This window comes from Sminthopsis crassicaudata, chromosome 2 (genome assembly GCF_048593235.1).
Source record: "Sminthopsis crassicaudata isolate SCR6 chromosome 2, ASM4859323v1, whole genome shotgun sequence".
In the NCBI taxonomy this organism is placed as follows: Eukaryota; Metazoa; Chordata; class Mammalia; order Dasyuromorphia; family Dasyuridae; genus Sminthopsis; species Sminthopsis crassicaudata.
Genome location: NC_133618.1, coordinates 230396215 through 230418743, shown reverse-complemented (window position 1 = coordinate 230418743; position 22529 = coordinate 230396215). Strand labels below are relative to the sequence as shown.

Genomic DNA, 22529 nt, shown 5'->3' with positions numbered 1-22529 from the left:
AAGTGTCTCTTAATATCTTATTTTGGGTGTTATACTTTTTGTTTGTAGTTTTGCAGCATTTATTTTCAATTGCTTTGTGGTAGTTCTTTTCACTTATTGTTATAATTATTGGATATATTTATTTTCTTGGATTAGTTTAAAAGTTCACTTTGCATCAGTTTATGTAAGTCTTTGCATGCTTTCCAATGATGTCCCTTTACATTCATATTCCACAGTTACTTTAGTCATTCCCCTGGGCACATATTTTATTTCTAGTTTTTTTGCTACCACAGAAGTGCTGCTATAAATACTTTGGTTTTTTTATGGAGCCTTTATTTTTGTCAGTGATTTCTTTTGGGGTTTATTTCTAGCAATGGAATCTCTTGGTTGAAAGTGTATTTTCATTTGTCCTTCTGAAATTTCTTTTCAGTTCTGTGTTTTAAAATGTTTCATTGATATCCTCCCTCCCTCCTCCCTTCCTTCCTTCCTTCCTTCCTTCCTTCCTTCCTTCCTTCCTTCCTTCCTTCCTTCCTTCCTTCCTTCCTTCCTTCCTTCCTTCCTTCCTTCCTTCCTTCTCCCTCCCTCCCTCCCTCCCTCCCTCCCTCCCTCCCTCCCTCCCTCCCTCCCTTCCTCCCTTCCTCCCTTCCTTCCTTCCTTCCTTCCTTCCTTCCTTCCTTCCTTCCTTCCTTCCTTCCTTCCTTCCTTCCTTCCTTCCTTCCTTCCTTCCTTCCTTCCTTCCTTCCTTCCTTCCTTCCTTCCTTCCTTCCTTCCTTCCTTCCTTCCTTCCTTTTTTTCCTATTACTGTCACCTGCACATCAACTCCATGCATTCTCCTATAAAAGTCTTTCTTTGTTATCTAGGGAGTCAGTCAATCTAAAGAGGAAAATAGTCTTCAGGAGAAAGTGATAAGTAATGTCATATGCTTAAGAGAAGTCAAGAACAATAAATATTCAAGAGAAGATCAAGAGAATCGGCAATTAAGAGATTGTTAATAACTTTGAAAAGACCAATTTCACTATAATGGTGAGGTTTTAAGGCAGATTGAAGAGGGTTTAGAAGTGCCTTATGACAGAGGGGAAAGAAGCACCTAGTACAGACAGCTTTCTCTGTCTTCTTAGACTCACTATAGCAAGAGTTAAGCAAAACAAATCATCACATTGACCACATCTATAAATGTGAGTCTCATTCTGTATTTTTAGTTCATCACCTCTTTGCCAAGAGTTTGGAAACCTGCTTCAGTCTTAGTCTTAAGTCACAACTAGTCATTGCATTGATCAGAATTCTGATTCTCTCAGAGTCATATTCCTTTATGTTATTGTGCTCATCATGCAAATTATTCTCATATTTCTGTTAATTTCCTTCTTAATCAGTTCATGCATTTTTCCCCAGTTTTCACTGAATCTGACATTGGTCATTCATTATGGTATAGAAATTAATATTCTGTTGTATTCATATATATTATAACTTATACAACCATTCCTCAGTTAATAGCTATCTACTTTATTTCCAGTTTTTTCGGGGAGGGTTTAGTTTGTTTATTCAGTCATTTTAGAATCCCTAGTTTATTTTTTTTAAATTATCATTATTTTTAGTTCCAAATTCTCTCCCTCCCCCCAATTCCTTCCCTGCTCATCGAGAAGGCAAGAATGGTGCTCTTTATATGTATGAATTTATGCAAAACATATTTCCACATTAGCCATTTTGTGAGGGAGCCTCAGCAGGAAAAATAAAGAAAGAAGAAAAAAGTGCTTCATTTGGTACTTAGAGTCCATCTTTCAGAGTACATTTTTTCTCTATCTGGAGTTGGATAGCATTTTTCATCATGAGTTCTTTGGAATTTTTTGAGTCATTAAGTCTTTCACAGTCACATCATTACAGTATTGCAATTCCTGTAAACAATATTCTCCACATTTCAACTTATTTCATTTTACATTAATTCCTTCAAATCTTCTCAGATTCTTTTTGAAACCATCCCTTTCTTTGTTTCTGGGTTAAAAAGGTATGCATAATTTTATAGCCCTCTGGGCATAGTTCTAAATTGTCCTCCAAAATGGTTGGACTGGTTCACAATTCCAATAACATTGTGTTGGTGTTCCTATTATTTTCCCATATCCTCTCCAGCATTTGTCATTTTCCTTTTCTTTCATCTTAGCCAATCTGATAGGGGTGAGGTGATACCTCTTTAGTTCTTTGCAAATACAAAAGTGCTGCTATAATTATTTTTGTGAATATGGGGTCTTTCTTTCTATCTAGTAATGGTATCACTATGTCAGATGGTATGTATAGTTCAGTGACTTTCTAAAGTCTTTGAACCAATTCACTTACCCATCAATATATGAATGCTTCTTTTCTCCTTCCCAACAATTACTATTTTTCTCTTTCATCATTTTTGCTGATCTGATGAGTCTGAGATAGAATCTCAGAATTGTTTTAATTTGCATATATTTTATTATTTGTATTTTGGAACATTTTTATGTGGTTGTTGATCACTTGTATTTCTTTACTTACATTTCTTTTTTTGGAAACTTTCTGTTCATATCCTTGACTATCTACTGGAGAATCAGATTTCTACATATTCAGAAAACTTATTAGTACTTGTTTTTTCTACATCTTTCAATCATCATCATGGCTAACATTTATATTTTGCTAAGTATTTTACACAGCTTATTTCATTTGATTAATCACAGTCGTATAATGGCAAGGATGTGGGCTACTAAAATATTATTTGTGGAAGCCTGCCTGTTCCCTTCTACTATCCTAGTCAAGGAAGTTCTTAATATGTGCAGATATTATTGTTATAAAAATTTTACAAAGTAGAAATGATAAGTATATAGGTCAGTTATTGATATTATCTTGATTATCCTCTCTTAATAATAAACAATAAGATCTGAGATTTTTTGGCTTGCCTTTGCTGTCTTCCTCTCCTTCAAATACCTTGAATCTTTCAAGGTCCTAAAATTTTTGTTGTATTGATCTTCTCTGTATATACTTGGTTTACACTGACTTCTCTTTCCACCTTTGTTTTCGTTTTTTGGCATGTCTACTTTTTCAAGAAGTACTTTCAGGACTGTGACATGAGAGTTCATATGTTATGGCTCCACTGTTTTGTAATATAATGATCTTTGTAGATCTCTTCCATCATTTATCTGGTTGTTGTCTACCTTCTGGTGTCATCCTTGTCTTGGAGATAACTGGTTAGTTGATTTTCTGCCCAAGTATTCTTTGTCTTTATTTTTCCTTCTCTTGTTTCTTATTTGATGAAGGGACATGATCCCCCATCATCCTTTTCTGTAGGATTTTCAAAATAAATTCATATCCTAAAATTTATGTTGCCCTTGGTTTCCATATGCCAAGATATATGGTAAGTCAATCAGTTTTTTGTTGACAATGGTGATTTTTTTTTTTATTCTTTTTATATTTTCTATGGCAGCTGTTTTCAATCAGTTAGCTTCTTTGTGCAATTGTTATGTTTGCTGTCTATCTTTTTCTCCATGCTTTTCCTATTTTTGAAATCAATAACTTTTTAAAATAGATTATGTTGGAGATATCTCAATTGAATACTTTACCTTTTTTTCATTTTTATTCTCTTAGTTTTGAATTGACTGTTTATGATATAACTCTGTGGTTGATTCAGGAATGAGTTCCCAATCAGCAAACCTATCACATTTGTCCATTACAATATATAATTTATATTGTCTTTATCATATTATTTGGTGCTTGACATGATCAGCACTTTCCAATTCTTTTGTCTTTTTTTTTTTTGGTAGAATCTTTTCTATTTCTGTATTGCAACAAATATTGGTGCATTTGCTTTTAGCAAGAATATCAAAGTTATTAACAATTCAGTTCCTCTAATAATTTGGTCATTAGACAAGGATGTCACATTTGAAGCTAAGTTAATATATGTGATCAATCTAACACTTGTGAATTTATGCATCCTCTGCTTTTCAGTTACTCTCATTGTTGCTGCAAAAGTGGAAAGGAGCTACATGAACCGGAATGCCTTATTCATATTTGTTTCATTGGTAAACCTTGGCCAGAGTCACTAAATGACATTAATGGTTTTTTGTTGTGCATTTTTTTCATTGTAGTTTTTTCAGGAGGTAACTGGTGAATTCTTTCAATTTCTACTTTGCCCTCTGGTTCTAAGATATCTGAGCAGTTTGAGATATGAAATAGTTCACATTTTCTTACTTTTTTTAATCTTATGACTTTTCTTTATTATATCTTGAAGTCCTAGGGAGTCATTTACCTTTCACTCAGTCAATTCTAATGACTATAATTTCTTTAGTAATGTTTTGTACTTTAAAAAAAAATTCTTTTGTCATGTCCTTCATTTTCCCCATTTTCTCCTCTACCACTCTTTTTTGTTTTTTTTCTTGCTTTTTTTTTTTTTTTTTATACTTTTTAACTCCTCCAAAATGTCTTGTTAGGCCTCTGTCTGATTTTTCTTGAGCCTTTGCTTGTAGTTATTTTCAAATCATTGTCATTTTTGTGTCTTTAGCTTCTCTCTTACCACAGTAGCTCTTTGTGGCTTTGTTCTTGTTTTGTTTGCTTATTTTTATAGTCTACTTCTTGCCTTTGGACTTTTTGTTGGTATGAGGCTCTGGTGGGAATGTCTGACCTGAGCTTCTGTCTTTTTAATTCTTCTATTTTCACAACTCAGTCTGGGAGCATACAAATTTTCAGCGTTTCCAATGAATGGAGGGAAAGAGATCCATAGGAGTCTCAAGAAGGATGAAAATATTTGGAAAACTTCTGGGGTGAGGGGGGTATCGATTGTTGTTGTTGAGTTGTTTTCAATTATATCGAACTCTTTGTGACCCTCTGAACCTCTATCTATAGGGGTTTTTTGGCAAAGATACTGGAATGGTTTGCCATTTCTTTCTCTAGTGACAAGGGTAAGTGACTTGCCTAAGGTCACACACTGTAGGAAGTTTCTGAGACTGGAATTGAACTAAACCCAGCACTATATCCATTGTGCTACCTAGCTGCTTTGCAGATTTGATTAGGAGGTATAAAAGGATTACCATTCTGCAGAGAGGACCTAGTTGAGATTATTTAGCAAAGTTGTAGTGGACCCAGTCAGCAAAGTTTTGAGTTTTTCCCTAGCTCCATTCAGCAAAGTATGAATAGAAGCCAAAACAATAAATGATGGAAGTATTCTAAGACTGGTTATAGTATAGCAGGGTAATATAGCAGTAGGGTTAAGAGGTAAGGGAGGAGGATAGTGTATTATGTAGATGTGGCCCATTGATTGGTTACTGCTTCTCTGAAGTAGCATATTACCCTGGTCCTCCTAGCTTTTTACTATCTGCAAATTTTTATGAGTTCTTTGTATGCATTTGCCCAAATTGCTGGTAAAAATGTTGAACAGTACAAAGCCAATTTCTCTTAGGGAATTCCAATAGAAATCTTTCTTTAGCTTTAAACATAAATTAAATAATAAATTTATTATTTTTGGATATTTAAATAGTTATGAATTAATTTTATTGCTTTCATCTAGCCCATATCCTTCCATCTTGCCCCAAAGATACGATTAGAAAATTTGCAGTGTGCCTTACTGGCATCTAAATATTCTCTCTCTTTCTTTCTCTCTCCCCTCTTTCCTCCCTCTCTATATTTATATCTAATGTAATAAAACAAATAGGTACATTTCCTGACTTGATAGTTTTGTAAGCTATCTGTAAAGGAAATGAGCCAGACTCTTTTTTTTTTTTTTTTTAAATGAATTTAATGTTTGGTGCTTAAAAATACCTTTTCATTCATTCTTAATTTTAACTCTTTCCCTTTCAACATACAAGTCAAATACTTACGGTTATGGTCCTACAAAAGGAACAGGATCTGAAGTGAGCAGAAGCTGCGTGGCTCCAGCCCTGGAGTAGGATCTCAGACTTAATCTTCATTTCAGTTTAAGGTGTGTGACTAAGCAAGGTAGGGATTTTAAGCTGAGAATTCTACAGAAGATTAGTTCCATTGCTCTGAACCCAAAGAGACTTTTCCCTAGCTGAAAGGGTTTGAATCAGCAGCAGTCTATTGGAATTACAACCAAGGATGAACCTACAGTTGTATTGCTCAAATCCAAACCAGGGCAGAAGCAGAATGGAAACAAAGAAAAGCAGCAATCAGACCTCCATAAGAGCACTTCGGGTCCTCCAAAAGGTCTACTTTAGATCTACTTCAGATTCCTATCCTGAGTTGTCCTTTAAATTTGTGAAGAATGCATCATCCAGTTCTCAGAGAAAGCAGAATCAGAACTCAAGGGAATACAAAACGGGACCAAGCAAAATCCAGGCATGTTTCTCAAGAAGTGCACTGAACCTGCCCCTAACACAAAGTCCTAATTCAGGAAGAAAGGCTGAAAGAATTAATAAATAAAAACATTCTCCCAGCATAAAAAGTTTATGATGACAGGAATACCTAAGACACAAATCTAGAAGAAGAGGATGATTAATTCCAAAACATCTAGCAAAACCTCACATTGGAAGAAAAATGAGAGTTTTGAAAGAAACACTTAGGAGAATTAAGAGTTTAGTTAAAAAGTTAAAAAAAACCTTGCTCAAATATTTGAAAAAATAGACTGGACTAAACAAAAGGCCAATTAACTTATGGATTTATGGACATTTATAAATTTTCAATTTATGATTATTTGATCATGTTATTTGTTACATACTTCTAGCATGTATTATGTTACTGTGTTACTATGTTACTATGTGTTTATGTAATCTATGTAATTATGTGTAATGCCTCCCATATTGATGGATTTATGTTTCAAGGTCATGACCACCCTATGTTCTAAATCAAAAGAAAGGGGGAGATGTTAGATTCTTACTAAGTGCTAAGGAGATAATGAAATATTAGGTTCTTACTAAGTGCTAAGTCGGTACTTGACAATTCTCTAGTTCCGGCCTTTACTGGGAGTTTTACCCTTTTGAACTCCTGGGGAGGAGTTTGCATGCTTAGGAGGAGCAAGTTCATTTGTTGAAGTAATTTTTCCCAGAAGCCCTTGCATTATCCCATGCCCATTCTCTGGGAGGATAAAAGAGGGCAGCACTCCAGAGAGAGAGTGTGTCTTGTTTGGACCAGACTTGAGGTGGCTCTCTGGAGGAAGAAGTCTCTCCTCTAGACCAAAGAGCGATTGGTAGTTTCTGGAGACAACAGCACAGTACAATTGAGACTGCTGTTTATCAGGTTTTCCTAAAGCACAGTAAGAATAGGTATGTTTAATTCTGCTCCGAATTCTTTGCCTGAAAGCATCCTACCAGGAATTCACAAGTAAAACTCCCCTAAAGGCCGGAACTAGAAAATTGTTAAGTACCGACTTAGCACTTAGTAAAAACCTAATATCTCAATATCTCATTAGCACTTAGTAAGAACCTAACATAATAGGAAGATAAGATTCATAACTAGGTAGCTATAACATACCCCCTAAAATGACAGAGAGGTATAAAAGAAAGCACTATGAGAGGTGGCAGGAAAGAATGTTGTTCTTCTGACATAGTAAAAAGGTTCCTATTTAAAGCTAGGAGACAGGCTTGAAGTCAGTCCCTTGCTAGTTCTGTTAGCTTAAGCAAATCACTTTTCATTTCTGAACCTCTTTCCATGTCTATAAAATGAAGAGATAATTCTTGAACTTCCAATCTCAAAGGGATGTTTTGAGGATGGAATAGGCACAAGAGCCTTTATAAACAAAAAGCGATCATGATTTGAGTATGTTTCACATTACTGTGACATTTCTCTCTCCCTTCCTCCAATTGTCATTCTTGAATGACCAGCTTAAGTTACAGACTATATTTTTAGAGCTTTCTTCTATAGAATCTATTTTGTTATTTGGAGCTGAGGCAGGTTTTATTACCATTTTATTCTGTTTTTTAAAAGTTGAGTAAGAGACACCCTTGAGACTGATATGTTAATTTATTTTTGCAGCATTTTCACCTCTATTCTGGCCTTCCCTTCATTTTGTGATTACACAGACCTAATTGGTGGTTTATTCTAGATTAGGGGAGATCATATATCACAACCCTCAGGGAACACCAACTACCTTGCAAGATTAATGATATCTGAAGCACAATTGTATTTTTGAAAGTTATTGCCAAGTCACAGAATCCTTGAATGCCAGGCCATTGAATCATTAAATATCAAAAATAGAAGGTAATTTAGCTATCATATAATCCAAGCTCTTCCTTTTATAGTTGAGAAAACTAAGACTCAGAGAATTACTTGCCCAAGGTCACAAATTGAATTAGTGACAGAGCCTAGACTCTAAATAAAGTCTTCTGATCCTCAGTCTTTTTGTCTCTCCACTTTATCAGATGGCTTCCTATGCCATTAGTACCTCACACTTTATATGAGAATTAAATTAATATAGGGCAGACCAGCATCTCACTTCCTTAAGTATATTTTTGAATTTAATCTTAATATTGCATTGATTAAATATGTAATTCCTTAGGAAAACTTTTTTTTTGGAGGAGAGACGGTTCACTAGTTTAAGAGATTTTCATTGCTAATAAATATATCAAGCATTTTCTAAATTTCTGAACTATGTGCACAAGTGAACAAATAGAAAATTAAATCAGACATTTTGGATAGGTTTTCTTCTGTGGCCTTTAGGCATAAAAAGATAAAAAGGGCAACTGACATTTCCAAGGCCAAAAACATTAATCTTTAAATGTCACAGAAAAGGGAAATTTCTAAGCAAAAGAAAAATTCAAATATGGAAGTGAATGATCTCACTGTTTCAACATGACATGGACAGAAATTTAACAATGAATTAAAAATGTCATGTATATAATACTTTCTGGCTACAAAATGATTTGTGTATGTTATCTAATTTGATTATCACAACTCTGAATTAAGCATTGTTAGACCTGCTTTATAAATGAGTCTAAAGTGAGACCCAGGGAGCTCAAAACAAGGTAAGTCAAGGAGCAAGATATTAGGTTTCCACACTATAATCCCAGTGCTCTTGCCTGGACATTTCTCCATAATTTGTAGCTCATCTTAATACTCTTGCTAGAATGTAAGCTCATTGGGGGAGGGTGCCATCCCTTATTTGCTCTTTGTCCACAATAGTACCTAGTTCAAGACCTTATATATCATATGTGTTCAGCAAATGTTTGTTCAATGAATTTGCATTTTTTTAAAAAATGGAGCTCTTGTTGCTAAATACTAAAAAGAACTAGTTACCATGTTGGATTGGTGTGCCAACTTGGTGGTAGTCACATCCTTTCTGCTGTAATGGATACATGCAGCGGTTTCTATTAGTAGTTCTCTCAACAGCCATAAAAGGTTTTTTTAATTATTAAAAGAACCTGATTCATGGTCACTGCTGCTCCTTTGAATAGCAGAACCACATTTGACAAAGATTACTTATTTTACAGTAGAAATCTGTACATTTGAGTGAATATTTTTCTTCAGTTCGAAGTTAAATTTTCCTCATTTTAGACTGAAATTTAACTTAACGTCACAGAAATTTAGATGCTGGTGATATTTATTTATTTTTGTTTGTTTGTCTGCTATAAAGATTTTTCATTAGCAGTTTCCCTGTGACTCACTTACAACTAATAAATTGTTAGCTTAATTTTCAACTTTCTATAAAAGGTACTCTGGGACAGTGGGAAGAGCAGAACTTTCTGATTCAGAAAACTTATATTCTAGTGCCTGTTTTTCCACTAACTCACTGTGTGTGACTGGCAAGCTGCTCCCTTCTTTGATACTTTTTCTTTACATGTAAGTATCCTCTAATGTGCATTTTAACTATAACATTTGGATTTCTAAGCTTTGGTGTTCCCAAATACTAACAACTCTATATTTGATGGTCTCCATTCTCAGGTTCATCCTAACTCTAGAATTCTGTGATTCTGTGGTATAAAACATTTGGTTTCAAAGAGGTTTTCTAGTATTTCATATATGATGTTTAGGCCTGGGTTTTGTGAGCAGTTTTGGTGACATTTACATTAGCACCTGATCTGTGACAATAATTGTATGAAATAAAATCTGCTCCAAAACCTGAAAATCTTGTAGAAGTGGCAATTTGTTGGTTTTGTTTTGAGACTACGAAGAATGGCTTCTGTTCCAAAAAAAAAGAGTAAATTTATATATGATCAGAACATATGATGCTATGTACTGTGATACATTTTTTTAGTAAAAATAATCCAGATTGAAGGGAAACATTGGAAATAAGGATTTGCATTTTCTCTTGCCTATATTTTCTGTTTCCTTTGTTAACAGCATCTAATAGTAGTACTTAGTATACCCCTTTACACAGAGAAGATTTTAAATGGTAATATTTATGTTTGTGAAAGAAAAATTTACAAACTTGACCATTACTTTATAAAATTGTTAAACTATATATGGCACTCTATCACTAAATCTAGGGTTACAATTATGTCACAAATTCCTTTTTCAATGGGGGAAAAAAACCAAAAACTGTTGGGAAATCCAGGATCAGTTTCTAGTAGAAGGTGGCCTTGAATTTATCTTTGAAGGAACCTAGAGGTAGACATGATGAGGGAATGCATTCCAACTAAGAGGAATAGCCAGTGCAAAGACATAGAGAAGGGAGATAAGTCTGTATGTTACAAACAACAAAAATTCCACTTTGGCCAAGCTGTCAAATGTTTGAAGAGGGGAGTAACATATAGTAAATCTGTAAAAACAGATGCAGAGAATTTAAACTGGAGGAGGTCTTAAATGCCAACAAGTCCCACCTCTTTGTTCTATATTTGATGAAACTGATGTTGAAAGAGGTTAAGGGACTTTCCCAGAATCGTGCAGCCATTCTGAGTCAGAATTTAAACTCAGCTCTTTCTAATTATAAGCCCAACACTCTTATCCAGTATACATGCCATCTAGGCTAAAAGGCTTTAAATGCCAAATAGTGGCATTTGTATTTTTGGTTGTGGGGAGTCATCAAAATTTATTGAACAATGGGATGAAATGATCAAAGTCATTTTTTATGAAGACTATGGTGACAGCTATGTGAAAGGTGTAGTAGAGGGGAGAACATAGGATCAAAAATATAGATCATCTTTATCAGAGTAACTACAAAAGATTTTTCTCAGTAAATTGTTTACTTTCTGTTAGGTTCTTACTAAATGCTAAAGGGATAATGAGATATTAGGTTCATACTAAGTGCTAAGTCAGTACTTAACAATTCTCTAGTTCCGGCCTTTACTGGGAGTTTTACCCCTTCGAACTCCTGGGGAGGAGCTTGCATGCTTAGGAGGAGCAAGTTCATTGGTTGAAGTATTTTTTCCCAGAAGCCCTTGCATTATCCCACGTCCATTCTCTGGGAAGATAAAAGAGGGCAGCACTTGAGAGATTGAGAAGAGTCTCAACTCTAGGTTAGAGTTGGGGACCGAGAGATTGAGTTGAGACAGCAGATCTCCTCCCAGAGAGCGATCAGCAGTTTCTGGAGACAACAGAACTTTATAACTTTCTAATTTCAACTTTACTAATTTTATTTATATAAAAGTTTTTCAGTTTTGTCAGAATTCAGTCACAGTTGTCTATTTGATCTCCTCTGATCTCGTCTTTTTTTTTTTTTTTTTTTTTTTAAGAACTCTTCTGTCTATGAATATGAAAGGCTATCCTTTTCTTATTCCTGTGTTTATGATGTAATCTTTTATATCCAAGTAATGTATCAACAAGCAAATGCTTGCTGTCTTCCAGGTACTGTAATAGGGTCTATGAATACAAAGTAAAACATGAAATGGTTTCTCTTCTTAAGGAAATTACAAGGAGAGATAGCATGTCCATATATAAGTACATATAAAATAAATACAAAGTAGTTTAAGGAAAAGGGGTGAGCTCAGAAAAGCTTCAGGAGAAGGTAGTGTTTGAGCTTAATCTTGAAGGAGCAGAAAGATTCTATGAGGTAAGGGTGAAAAAAGAGATTCCTTCAAGTATGGTGGATAGCTAGGGCAAAGGTATAGCATGTGCTCTGTGAGAGGAATGTTAACAAGGTCAGCTGACCTCACAGTAAAGTTAAGAAAGTAATAATGAGGCTAGAAAGGTAAATTGGCAAAAGGCTTGTGAAAGCTCATATTTGATCTTAGATGCATTAGGGATTCGCCAGAGCATTGAATAGAAGAATGACCTGTGCTTAAGGAAAATCATTTTGGCAGCTATGTATGTGGAGGATGAAGTTGTCAGAAATCTGAAGCAAGGAGATCAATTATAAGGCTATAGGCAGTAAACCGGAAAGATGTGTTAAAGGTCTGAACTAAGCTGGTGGTTTCATGAATAGTGAGATGGGAATGGATGTGAGAGATTTGGCAACTTGATTGTATAGGTGAGGGGAAGTAGAGTAAGGATTCAGACATTGCTGAGATTGTGAAAGGGCCATGATTCCTTTGGGAAAGTGAATTTTGGAGGAAAGATCAATTCCAGAAGAAAGACACAGAGTTCATTTTTGGACATGTTAAGTTTGAATTGTCCATGGAATATCCAATTTGAAATTTAATAGATGACAAGAGCTGAGGAGAGAGACTAATTTTATATATCTTCATATAAAAGATGATTAAACCTGTGGCATCTGAAAAAGTCACCAAGTGAGAGAATATAAAGAAAAAGAAAAGACCCAGGAGAGATCCTGGAAATATACCCATAGGAAGGGGTGATATGAATCCAGTAAGATTGAGGAATGGTCAAGCAAGTAGAAAGATAATCAAGAGGGAGTAGTATCATGAAAAGTTTTGTATTTGGTTTTAGGCATGAATTCAAATTGAGAGCAAAACATTAGGTTAAAATTTTCTAGAAAAAAAAGAGATTCAGGCATTAAGCATTGGGAAATATGCATAGGTGTCAGAGGAGAAACAAGATCTATGGAAATAAATTTTACTTTGTAAAATTTGAAATATAAATCACATTTATAAGAATATTAATATGTTTTAGCACTTAAAGCTGTGCCAGTTAGATTGATATAAAGGATCTTGATACCTAGCCTTTCCCCACAAAACAACTGATAAATAGCTTAATTAAATGAAATTTTGTCTCCTACAATATTATTACCTACTATAACTCAAATGATTTAGTGAACACTGAAGTATTCAGGAGAGACAAACAAGGAACAGGGAAAATTATAGAGCAATCTCTTAATTGGGTATTTTCTCAATTAATTGGCTCTAGTCTTTGAGGGCTTCCTTTTCAGCAGCTGGATATGGTGGATAGAACCATAGAACTTAAACAGAAAACATAGGGTCAAGTATTGATTCTGCCACTTAATAGTTGTGTGGGCTTTAGCAAGTTACTAATTCCTATTTTACTGATAAAGCTGAGAGCAGATAATAATAGATGAACTACTATAACCTCAGAGAATCATTGTGAAGGTTTCATATAAATTATAAAACCTTATAACCTGAATATTTAAAAATTTTATTATAAAATTTAAGTCAAAAAGAAATATCTTATATAGAAAGAATAAAATATTTAGATATGAAACTGTTTACTTCTGTAATGTACAGTTTATTTTTTAGAATTTCATATTAAATTTAATAAAGTAGTAAGAAAATTTTCATTTGCATCCCCCTCTGAGCTTTTAAATTTTTAATAGATTTTAAATCACACCTTTTGCTTTTATATTGCTAAAGTTTCTCATTGTATCCCATTTCTTTCTGCTTCTAGTGAATGATCCCTTATAAAAATTTTTTCTAATAAAAAAGGAAGAGGTAAAAATAATTCATCAAACCCAATCAGTATGGCACTATATTCAAACATTAAATATAATGTTTCATTCCTGAGGATTTCCACCTCTGCACATAAGTGAGAATTATCTCTCTTGCTTCTACAGATTGCCAGACAGATTTAGATTGCCTTGCATCTTGAATCATTCTTCAGGGTTTTGAGCAATGAGAAACTAAGAGATGGCATCATCGCAACAATTATTCATATTTCTATGACATTTTATCATTTATTAGTTTTCCTTTTTTTTTTTTTTTTTTTTTTTTTTTTTTTTTTTAAATTTAGCTGAGGCATTTGGGTTAAGTGTCTTGCCCAATGTTACATACTAGGAAGTATTAAGTGACTGAGGCCGGATTTGAACTCAAGTCCTCTAACTTCAGGGCTAGTGCTCTATCCACTATGTCATCTAGCTGCCCCTCCATTTTATTTTTTAAAACTTTTTATTTTCAAAACATATGCATGGTTTTAACATTCATCCTTGTAAAACCTTGTGTTCCAAATTTTTTCCCCTATCTTTCTTCCACCTGCTCCCCTAGATGACAATTCAATATATGTTTAAAACATGTATAATTCTTCTATATATGTTTCCATAATTACCACAGTTTCCACAATGCTGCACCAAAAAAAAATCAGATCCAAAAGGAAAAAAACAAGAAAGAAAAAAAAATGGAAATAAACAACAACAAAAGTGAAAATACTATGTTGTGTTCTACACTCAGTCCTCTCTTTGGGTGCAGATGGCTCTCTTCATTATAAGACCATTGTGACTGGCCTGCATTACCTCATTATTGAAAAGAGCCACATCATCATAATTGATCAACATATCATGTTGTTGCTGTATACAATGATCTCTTGGTTCTACTCCACTTAGCATCAGTTCACGTAAGTCTCTCCAGGCCTCTCTGAAATCATCCTGCTGATCTTTCTAATTGAACAATAATATTACATTATATTCATATACCATAACTTATTCAGCCATTCTCCAGCTAATGGGCATTCATTCAGTTTCCAGTTCCTTATCACTACAAAAAGGCTGCCACAAACATTTTTTTGCACATGTGGGTCCTTTTCCCTCTTTTATGATATGTTTGGAATACAGGCCCAGTAGAAACACTGCTAGATCAAAGTCTGATAGCCATTTGAGCAAAGTTCCATATTGTTCTTCAGAATGGTTGAATCAATTCACAACTTCACCAACAATGTGTTAGTGTTCTATTTTATTGATTAAACACTTTTCCCCACACTTCTGTGTGGTGAGCCATGTAAGTGTTAATTATTCCAGTTACTAAGAATACTACGGCCAGAGAGTGAAAATGACTTGCACACAGTAATACAGCTAGTAAATCAAGAAGCCTGACTCAAACTTAATTCTTCTTATTCTTGGTAGTAAAAATACCTCTCTAATGAATAAATAATATAGGAGATAACTCAAGAAGTATCAAGAGCCCCACAGGAAAGAAAGTTGTTTTCTGAATATGACATAGGAATAGGTAAGAGGAAACAACTTTCCAATTCCAGAAATGGAAGGACATGACAGGAGAAAACAAGGAAGATATAGTTTCTATGGAGTATTGAGTCCCTTCTCACTCTTGACTCTGAGCTCTGTCTCCCAAGAGGCATGAGATTATCTAAGCAAGTTATAGTACCTCAGAGGGTGATAGGATTTGCCATAATATCGTAGATTTCAGAGCCGTAAAGGACCTCAGAATCTAGTCCTGCAGTTCTCAAAGTATGGTCCAAGAATTTTTGGTGATCTCAAAGACCTTTTCAAGGTGGTCTCAAGTGTCAAAACTATCTCAATAATTCTCAGAACTTATTTGCTTATTAAAATGTCCCTTTCCTTTCCAATTACATACCTATTTGAAGGTTTTTTTCTTATATTTCAACCAAAATAGTATTTCACAACAGATTAAATAAGCAAATATGAGAATCCAACTGTTTATTAGAAAACCAAACATATTTACAAAAATATGTAAAACACTACCATATTATAGCACTAATTTTTTTTAATTTTGAAAAAAGTAGTTATTTTTCATTTAAAATGTTATCTAGGTTAACATGTGATGAGTTTATTATTATTATAATTTATTAATATATACTTACATATGATAATTATATTATTTATAAATGTCTTAGTGTATTATTATCTATACTTATATAATAATACTTATTATTATTATTATTATAAGTGAGTTAATAAACTTAATTGTTGTAATTTCTAATATAGCAAATATCAGTAGGTAAAACCCATAAAGTAAGTTCTTTAAGGTCTTGAATAATTTTTAAGCATTGTAATAGGTTTCTGGGACCAAAAAGTTTGACTATTGCTGATCGAATCTAACTCTCATTTCACACATGAGGAAAACTGAGCCAAAAGAGTAAACCAAATTTCCCCAAATGACATAGATATTAAAGTAGCAAAACCAGATTTCAACCCAAACTCTCTGATTCCAATTCTGGTGTCTCCTTCATTCAACATATTGTCCAACTTTTTATGATCCCATAAAATAATTTGCTTTCTATTCTTTTCTTTGTTTTCAGGAAGAGATGAAACTATGCAGCCTGCAAAGCCATCTTTCCTTGAGTATTTTGAGCAGAAAGAAAAAGAGAATCAGGTCAACAGCTTTGGCAAAAATGCCCCAAGTCCACTGAAAAATTCTTCAGATTGGAAAGTACCACAAGATGGGGACTATGAATTTGTAAGTAGATTGGCATTTACAAGAACAATTCTGGCTTCTAATGTTATATGAAATGTTCCATATCCAAAATGATCTATGGAGCCAGAAGCTTTCTAATCATTTCCCATTAGCCATTGCTCTATATTTTCTCTGGTACTCCTAATAGCAGCTTCTAATGTGCCCTCCTGAGTTTTGTATTATGATATTTTTATTGACATTTCAGTTTTACTTTGTTTTTTTTATGTTGTGAGATTTTTGCACTTCAGAAATCCTTCACTCATGATAATACTTCTAAGGCTAGCTTGAAATTTAGAATGGTAAAAGAATCAGTCAGCTGTCAAGTGAAGCTACTCTGGCTATAATTTTCTGTGAGGGGATGAGATCTAACACTTAAAACTTAGAGGAGAGGTGGTAATAATAGCAAAGGAAATTCTTTTGATAACAGTTCTTTCCATTTTAGCTTTTTTTGAGAATTTCATTAGAAGAAGAAAGAATTAATATTTCAAAGTTTCTTGTGGAAGCAGCATATCATGACTATGTTCCAGTCCTCTCTTGGAATTCTGGTATTTTGCCCTAGCCAGGTATTCAGGCAAAATAGCTGTCCAGTGAGTAATGTGGAAATATCAAAAAAGCCCTAAGAGCCACTGTACTCACTCTCCATGCTCTTCATCTCCCAAAAGTTATTTTTGGAAGATGATATAGAAGCAACTTATGAAGGGGAGATCCCAGAAGTAGGAAAGAAAGATCCATGGTAAGAAACCAAATGCAATCTGGTATAGTGTAGTCAAGGTACCTACTTGTCTTGGGTTGTTGTGGAGGAGCTTCCTACCCTTTCAAACTCTGAAATTTTGTAATTTACATAGTACCTTTAACCATAGACTCAATTTATGTTCGGAAAAGAATGATGAGTAATAAAATCAGGGTTGAGAATAGGCTATAAAAATCTATATTCCCTTTCTATGCATTTTTTTCTATTATCATATATGTCTTATTAAAATTGAAATTTACTATTACATATTTTTAATACCCCCCCTTAGGTTCTTCTGGGCATGATAGTGGACTTTTTCCTGTCTTTTTCTATTTTCTTTTTTCTTATTTTGCATTTAAGTTTTATTTTTTTTTTTTTAGGAGCTAAATTTCTTTTTTTTCTTTATTAATTTTATAATTATACAATTTTTTGACAGTATATATGCATGAGTAATTTTTTTTTATAACATTATCCCTTGTATTCATTTTTCTAGATTTTCCCCTCCCTCCCTCTACTCCCACCCCTAGATGACAGGCAATCTCATACATTTTACATATGTTACAGTATAACCTAGATATAATATATGTGCGTGAATCCAATTTTCTTGTTGCACGTTAAGTATTGGATTCCGAAGGTATAAGTAACCTGGGTAGATAGACAATAGTGCTAATATTTTACATTCAATTCCCAGTGTTCCTTCTCTGGGTGTAGGTGTTTCTGTTCATCATTGATCAGCTGGAAGTGAGTTGGATCTTCTTTATGTTGAAGATATCCACTTCCATCAGAATACATCTTCATACAGTATTGTTGTTGAAGTGTATAGTGATCTCCTGATTCTGCTCATTTCACTCAGCATCAGTTCATGCAAGTCTCTCCAGACCTTTCTGAATTCATCCTGTTGGTCATTTCTTACAGAGCATAACCTTCATATACCATAATTTACCCAACCATTCTCCAGTTGATGGACATCCATTCATCTTCCAGTTTCTAGCCATTACGAAAAGAGCTGCTACAAACATTTTGGCACACACAGGTCCCTTTCCCCTCTTTAGTATTTCTTTGGCATATAAGCCCAGTAGTAGCACTGCTGGATCAAAGGGTATGCACAGTTTGATAACTTTTTGGGCATTCTATGCATTTTTTAAAGCATTTTTGATTTCAGAATTTTAAAAACATTCTCATAGAAACTTGCTGGTATTTTATAGCCAAATTCAAAATCCCTTAGATATTTCCATGAAACATGATCTTGGGCTCTAGATTCTTATCCAAGGGCTTCTACTTATCTACAGAGTAACTTTGATCTATGCTTTATTTTTTCATTTTGAAAAAAAGTAATAATACTTTTTGTTTACAGATCATAGAACTAGGAAAAGATAGATTATCTCATCCAATCCCCATTCTTTACAAGACAAACTGAGACCTTGGGATGTTAAAACTTTAACTAAAGTGTGATTTAATGGCAGAGTTCTAACTGAAACCTTCAGATTCTTCAGCTAATCATTCTTTTGGTATAATGCTACTGATTGCCTCCTAACTACTTCTTAAGGATATAAATTTTACTTAAGCATCTCAGTGGATCTCTGATCTCACAGATGTTTATCCTTCTTTTGTTGATGCAGATCATAATCTATCCATGCTTTCTTGTTCTTTGTAATTCTTGCCCTTGCATAGAAAGAAATTTGTAGAGGATAAAAGCTAGTATAGGTTTTTCTCTTTCAATAAAGACTTCTCTCTCTCTCTCTCTCTCTCTTTTTTTTTTCTCTATATTTTGTGAGTACAAGTGCATCATTCAAACTATCTGTTAGCCCTCAATCTTGATTTGAACATGTCTACCTTTTTTTCTAAGTACACATTTCCTGGATCGGGTCCCTTGCTGCTTTCTTAAACTCAGTATTTCATTGGTAATTTGCTGTAACCCATTCTGCATCTCTTTATTGTCCTTTGAGTCATTCACATTTTGGTTCATCAGAGATTGTGATGGTTTCTTGTTTGTAGCCAGTAAAATGATTTTTTGGCACTGTGGTAGTCTCGTGGAACAGCTTGGAATCTGTAAAAATGTATTATTTCCCAGATTCAAATATGTCCTGCTCTCTTCTTATTATTAAATTATGGATCTAATTTATATACTTTGAATAAGCATTACAGGTGGAAGTAAGAATATTATGTGTAAAAATTTCTCCCTAAAAGAGGTCTTTGGAGGAATGTATTAAGTAAAATGCAAAATGTTTCCTTTTAGTTGTTATTTTATGTTCTAAGGTTCCTTTTAGATTTGTCATTCTGTAGTTCCATCCACACAGTTGTGTTCAGTATTTTTAAGGTCCTTCTCATCACTGTTATTCTGTATTCTAAAATCTATTTCAACACTAATGTAGTTTTCTGATTATATACATTTTGTCAATTATAAAGCATATAATTGAAAACACCAGTCCAAATGCTATTCTGATAAGTACAGTTCATCTTAAGTGAGAATATTTCTTGACTTGTTTGGTGATGGGTTCTATAAAATTCACATGTAGTTAAGTGATTTAATGTTCCACAAATATTGTACAAATCTCTTATTTCCTTTCTTGGAATCACTCTATATTTATTGAAAATACCAGTGCAGCCATCAAAATAAATAAAAGAATCAATCAACAGGCATATTTTCCAATATCTCTTGTGTAGCTTGCACTGTGATAGGTGCTGGGGAAATAGACAAAACAGCTTCTTCCCTGAAGTTCATATTCTAGTGAAGAAGCATATTTGTTAATGAAATCACAGCCACAGATATGTAACTATTGAATAGTAAGATTTATATACATGCTTATGTTGTCAAGCTTCTTGGAGTGAAATTTAAATATTCTTCAGTTTGGAGTATCACTCTAACAAACTAAACATTTTTCTATGGATATCTTACACCTCTCCCATTTGTCCAGGTATTCAACAGAGACTTCTGATTTCTAGTAAAGCAATATTTAATTATAAGAAAAGAACTTCTTTTCCCTCCAAAACAAGTTGCTATTTGAAATGACCTTTTTGCCCAAAGCAGGTAAATGGGAAGTTATTTAATCAGTAATGGCAACATTTCATCTTGGCAAACAGCTCCCTATTTCCATCCACAGCTGAATATAAGTTCCAAAACTAAAACTGAGTTGCCTTCTTTGCCAAATTCAAATGACATTTGCCCTTCTCTTACCTTTTGACACCTCTCCTGACACCTCTCCTATTCTCTGTAATCTCAGAGATTGCAGACTGTAGCTCAATTTTCACATCCCCAGCTCAGTGTGCAGTGCACTGTAAGAGCTGAAAGATATGTGCTCTTAGGCAGCACTGATAAGGCATAGTATCTGTAAAGAGGGAGATAACTCTGGCTGTAATCTTCCTGACTATTGTTCAGACCAGTGGTATTGTGTTCTGGGTTCCACACTGTAGGGAAGACACTGACAAATTGAAATTCTTCCACAGGAGGAGGATGGCACAGAGAAGAGACTGGAAATGGGTAGCATAGAGAGACTTACAGGGCTTATAATAGTTGTCTTCATCATGTTCTTGTTCTGCTGTGTCACCCTATGTCATTATATCCTCCAGAATCACATACTGTTAATAACATACTGACTTTCATATTTGAAAGTTTTTTGTTTGTTTGTTTTTGTTTTAATACTAGAAACCTGACTTCCCTCAGAAACACCATATCTCTGAATGTACCTTCTCTTAGGTCCCTTGATAAACTGGGCCACTAAAAAGAATAGAAGTACTCCTTGCTTCTTTTTACTGCCTCTTCTAGATCCTCCCTCTGTTTTCATCATTCAGAATTCATTCCATCCATCTTTATGACCCTATCCAGGGGTTAGTTATTTTTATTTATCAAACTCCAAATCGTTTTCCCTCTTTTCAAGGAGTTCAAGCACCTAAATGACATTCTTTCCCACCTCAACCTTTGTCCTTACACTTAGGGACTTCAGTATACATGTGAGCATCCCCTCAAATATCCTGGCCATCACTCTACCTCTGCTACTTATAGAAATAGTCATACCCTTAATTTTACTCATTCATAATCATTCAACCTCTGTGATCTAGTGCTTTGAAATTCTTGTGTGGTCATAATTCCTCATTCTTTCAGCTTTCTTTCTACTTTGTTCCTCCTAAATTTATTCATTGTAATTTCTGGTGATTCCATCCCCCTTTCCCTCTTTTTCCTGTCCACCACTCCTAATTTGACTTCATTTTTCTCCCTTTGCAATTTTAACCCTATTTTAATATCCCCAGCATCTATTTAGCACAAGGCTTTCTGAGCATTTCTAAGCATTCTGAGCATTTCTAAGCAGGTGCTTAGATCATTCTATATCCCTCTTTCCTAGATACACCAAAGGGTTGGCTTTTAGATGGCACATTTTTCTTTTTGGTCATTGTAATTAAACAACTTGCTACCAAGGCATGGAAAGACTATATATGCTATACTATAGAGGGAGGACACTGGGTAAAATAACATAACCTAGAAGTATTGAAATAAACAACTTTTTGTATTCTGTGGAAAAAATGGAGATAAATACATTTCCACCAGAGTTCCATTTTGACCTTGAGCCTTCTGGTGAAAATCACATTGTCATGTCTCATTCTTGTGAATCCTTGATAGAATCATCTCCAGGTAGAGGTACCAGAGAAGGCTTCATAGGACAAATGGAACCTGAATTATCCTCTAAAAAAATAAACTAAGTGCAATAAATGAAATCTATTCTCAGCATCATTGGGTTAGGAGAGTGGGCAGAATGTGTAGTGATGAATGAGGGCACCAAAAGGAGGAACAGGTTTGGTCTTATATTCAGATTGTCTGGATGCAGGACATATGAAAAAAAGTAGTTTGCCATAAGGCTGTCAGATTTCAGAAGACCATCTGTGCCAGTATCAATAATTTAGTTTCTTCGGCAGACAACAGGGAGCTAATAAAAACTTTTGAGTAGAGTAGTAACTTGATCTTAGCAATGTAGTTATAGAAGATGTATCGAAGAGAGGATAGATTGGTTGAAATAAATTACTGCCCAATATGTTACTATCTTGTGTATAATTTGCCCTCTTTCTAAGTTCCTTTTATAAGTATAATGAGAATATCATTCAATAATTTTTAGCTTTAATCTTTTAAAATACCTCTGATTTCAGCATTGTGGGATTATTCTCCATGTTTTTGGACACTTTTGTGAGTTTCTTTAACAAAAATAATTTATCAACCAATGGCATGTGATCTAGTAATGAGTTCTTTGCCCTTAATTGAGCAGATCCTTAGAGAACAATTTATTATCAGAGAAAGACTTATTCCCTTGGTAAAACCTGTTGGAATTCACATTCTGATAGAATAACCTTTGAGAGAGCCCCAGTAATCCCAATAATCCATGTCATCATAGAAGCTTTAACAGAGAAATAATAGTTTTATAGTGTTTAGGAAAGAACATCACTGTATTCTTTTATCG

The 22529-nt window shown here is 34.2% G+C and overlaps 1 protein-coding gene across 1 annotated transcript in view; it reads left to right on the top strand.

The window, feature by feature from the left end:
- The window catches only part of STK4 (serine/threonine kinase 4), a 118135-nt gene that overhangs the window by 51729 nt on the left and 43877 nt on the right, over nt 1–22529 (top strand). The window contains exon 10 of the mRNA XM_074288508.1: nt 16204–16361. Coding sequence (XP_074144609.1) covers nt 16204–16361 — 158 coding nt within the window. The remainder of the gene's footprint in view (nt 1–16203; nt 16362–22529) is intronic.